Raw genomic sequence first — 2524 nt, 5'->3', positions numbered from 1 at the left:
ATATATATATATAAAGGTGTTTAAAACTCTTCCCACACACGCTTGCAAATTCTAAACAATGTTTCTAAACTCTAAAGATCTAAAAGAGCACAGAATGTCATGTCTCAGCTCGCTGCCTCCTCTGCTCTTTGCCACCTGCAAGCGCTCTTGACCACGCCCACATCTCCGCTCTGCATGGTGATCAGCTCATCAGCTGCAGCAGTATGTTTATCCTGCAATGTGGGCTGCACAAAAGTGCAGGAGGTGCGAAATAATTTTAAATAATTTATTTTAAATAAAAATTTCAAGCCGATCATGCAGCTCATCTATCAGTCAGTCAGTTGTGTGTCATGTCCAGTCTTATTTTGAAAAACCATGATAAATGAACTGCGAAGTAGCGAGGGACTACTGTATTATTTTAGCATTTTAGTTCAAGTTCAAAATCTTTATTATCCCCAAGGGGCAATTTGTTTCACCGTCAGTAGACACACAAAACATCCGTACTAGACAAGACATTGAGACTTTAAAATAACAGGAACGTTGTTCGTTGAGAAGTCTGATCGCTACAGGGATGAATGAGTTTTTCAGTCTGTTCGTCCTACATCTGGGCAGCAGATACCTGCATCCATATGGAAGCAACCTAAACGCACCATGGAGTGGGTGATCAGGATCTGCCAGAATCAGCCTGGCTTTGTTCACTGACCTCGCCTTGTGTAGGTCATTGAGGATCTGTTGTGCTATGCCAGCAGTTCTGCTGCACATACTTAGATATTATTCCTGTTTAATTTCTGAGTCATTTTAATATTTTTTCATGACAACAGAGTGTCTGCTATGTCGGGCAGGATGGATTCTGTTTCAAGAAATGTGCTACTTGTTTTATGAAGAGACTTCCCCTTGGAAGACCTGGAACCAAAGTAGACAGTTTTGTAAGACCAATGCAGCAGATCTGGTTGTTATTAACAATCTGCAGGAACAGGTGAGCTCTGAGAACAACATCACAACTTTAACTTAGTTTCTGAATCATCTTTTATAAATTATTTTATTAGATTACTTTAGGCTAAGCCTAAAGGTATAAATGTTTGATGATCTATGATGTTTTAATTTACAGATATTTCTCAGTAATCACACTAAATACTACTTTGGTCCATGGCAAGGATACTGGATGGGATTACGCAAAATTAGCCAAACCTGGATGTGGGTGGATGGACATAATGACACTCTCAGGTAAAACCTTTATTTTAAAAAGTAAAATAATAAAATGCTGCAACAACTTTGTAAAAATTCTGTCCTGCACTTTTTTCTGTTTCATTCTTTTTTGTAAAAAGTTAACTAAATTTCTTAAAGCATCTTTTTCTAGAGATTTAAAGAACAGATTAATTGAGTTTGTTGTTCAGTTCAGGTTATTCATCCATCTTGATGCACGTATCTATGGTCAGGTCGTGGGAACCTGCTGTTTATTTGCAAAAAGCTGAGGCTCTCGACTGACGTCTCTAAGGGATTTTAAACAATTGTTAAGTTCACTGCAAAAATCAGTGTTCCTGTTTTTAGCATTCTACCTCATTTCATAATGTAGCTTGATTTTATTTTGTTTTATATCACTACTTTTATTTACTTTTTATTTTATATGCATTTTGTTTATTGCTGTGTGTACCTCATCTGTGGTTTGTCTAAAACAGGTTTCTCTTGTAAATGAGTCCCCGTGACTCAATGAGACTAACCTGTATAAATAAAGGTTGAATGAATTTATTCCATTGTTAATCAGTTGCGGCCATAGTTGATGGATTCATGTTCTGATATTCGTGTTTCTCATTCGAAGGTTCTGGATGAATCTGACCAGTGATCAGGACTATGCTCTTCTGATGCCTGACAAACCCCCCGCACAGAGCTGGAGGCCTGAAAACATAACAAGTGAAAAAAAATTCATCTGTAAGCATGAAACCTTGATTTGGCCCATTTAGTACAAAAAGTTTTCTGATACTTTTTTTCTTTTTCATCATGTATCCAGAAATACTGTGCATACTGAGCATTTTTGATAAGAAGAATATACTTGGTCACATCTTTTGTAAACAGTTGACACACAAAATGTTAGTTCCCTATGATGATTTTTCCAATTGTTCCTAAATGTCTCGTGTGCTCAGTTCAGATTATTTTATGATCAGTGCTACAAAGTTTGATTTTGCAGAAGATGATGTTTTGATTTTTATTGTGTTAAAGTAAACGTAAATATTGCTCTAAATATGAAATAAACCTTTGGTCTTTTTATTCCTCTGTGGATAACACACTGCCTACTGTACCTTTTTGATGTACTTTGATTCCGATTGTTCCCATTGTTCCTAAATGTCTCCTGTGCTCAACAGGTAACTTCTGTTTCCTCAGTGTAGAGATCCGATTGGCCGAATCCTCTGTCACTCACCTCTTCCTCTGCAGAGTCACTGAATAATTTCAACACTTTCTTCTGCTTCCTTTTTACTTCAGACTCAAAGTTTTAGACTTTTAAACTCTGCAGCCTTCACCACTCTATGCAAAGCTTTTCTTTCTGCAGCTG

General features: G+C 37.0%; 1 protein-coding gene across 1 annotated transcript in view; it reads left to right on the top strand.

The window, feature by feature from the left end:
• LOC119425036 (C-type lectin domain family 17, member A-like) overlaps positions 1-1937 on the top strand; it is a 7631-nt gene extending 5694 nt beyond the window's left edge. Inside the window, exons 7-9 of the mRNA XM_037692559.1 lie at positions 801-955; positions 1088-1203; positions 1796-1937. Coding sequence (XP_037548487.1) covers positions 801-955; positions 1088-1203; positions 1796-1937 — 413 coding nt within the window. The remainder of the gene's footprint in view (positions 1-800; positions 956-1087; positions 1204-1795) is intronic.
• Positions 1938-2524: the final 587 nt, after the last annotated feature.

Source organism: Nematolebias whitei, chromosome 18 (genome assembly GCF_014905685.2).
Source record: "Nematolebias whitei isolate Nwh7 chromosome 18, NemWhi1, whole genome shotgun sequence".
Taxonomy (NCBI): Eukaryota; Metazoa; Chordata; class Actinopteri; order Cyprinodontiformes; family Rivulidae; genus Nematolebias; species Nematolebias whitei.
The sequence above is the reverse complement of the archived record's forward strand: the minus strand, read 5'-3'. Positions and strand labels throughout refer to the sequence as shown.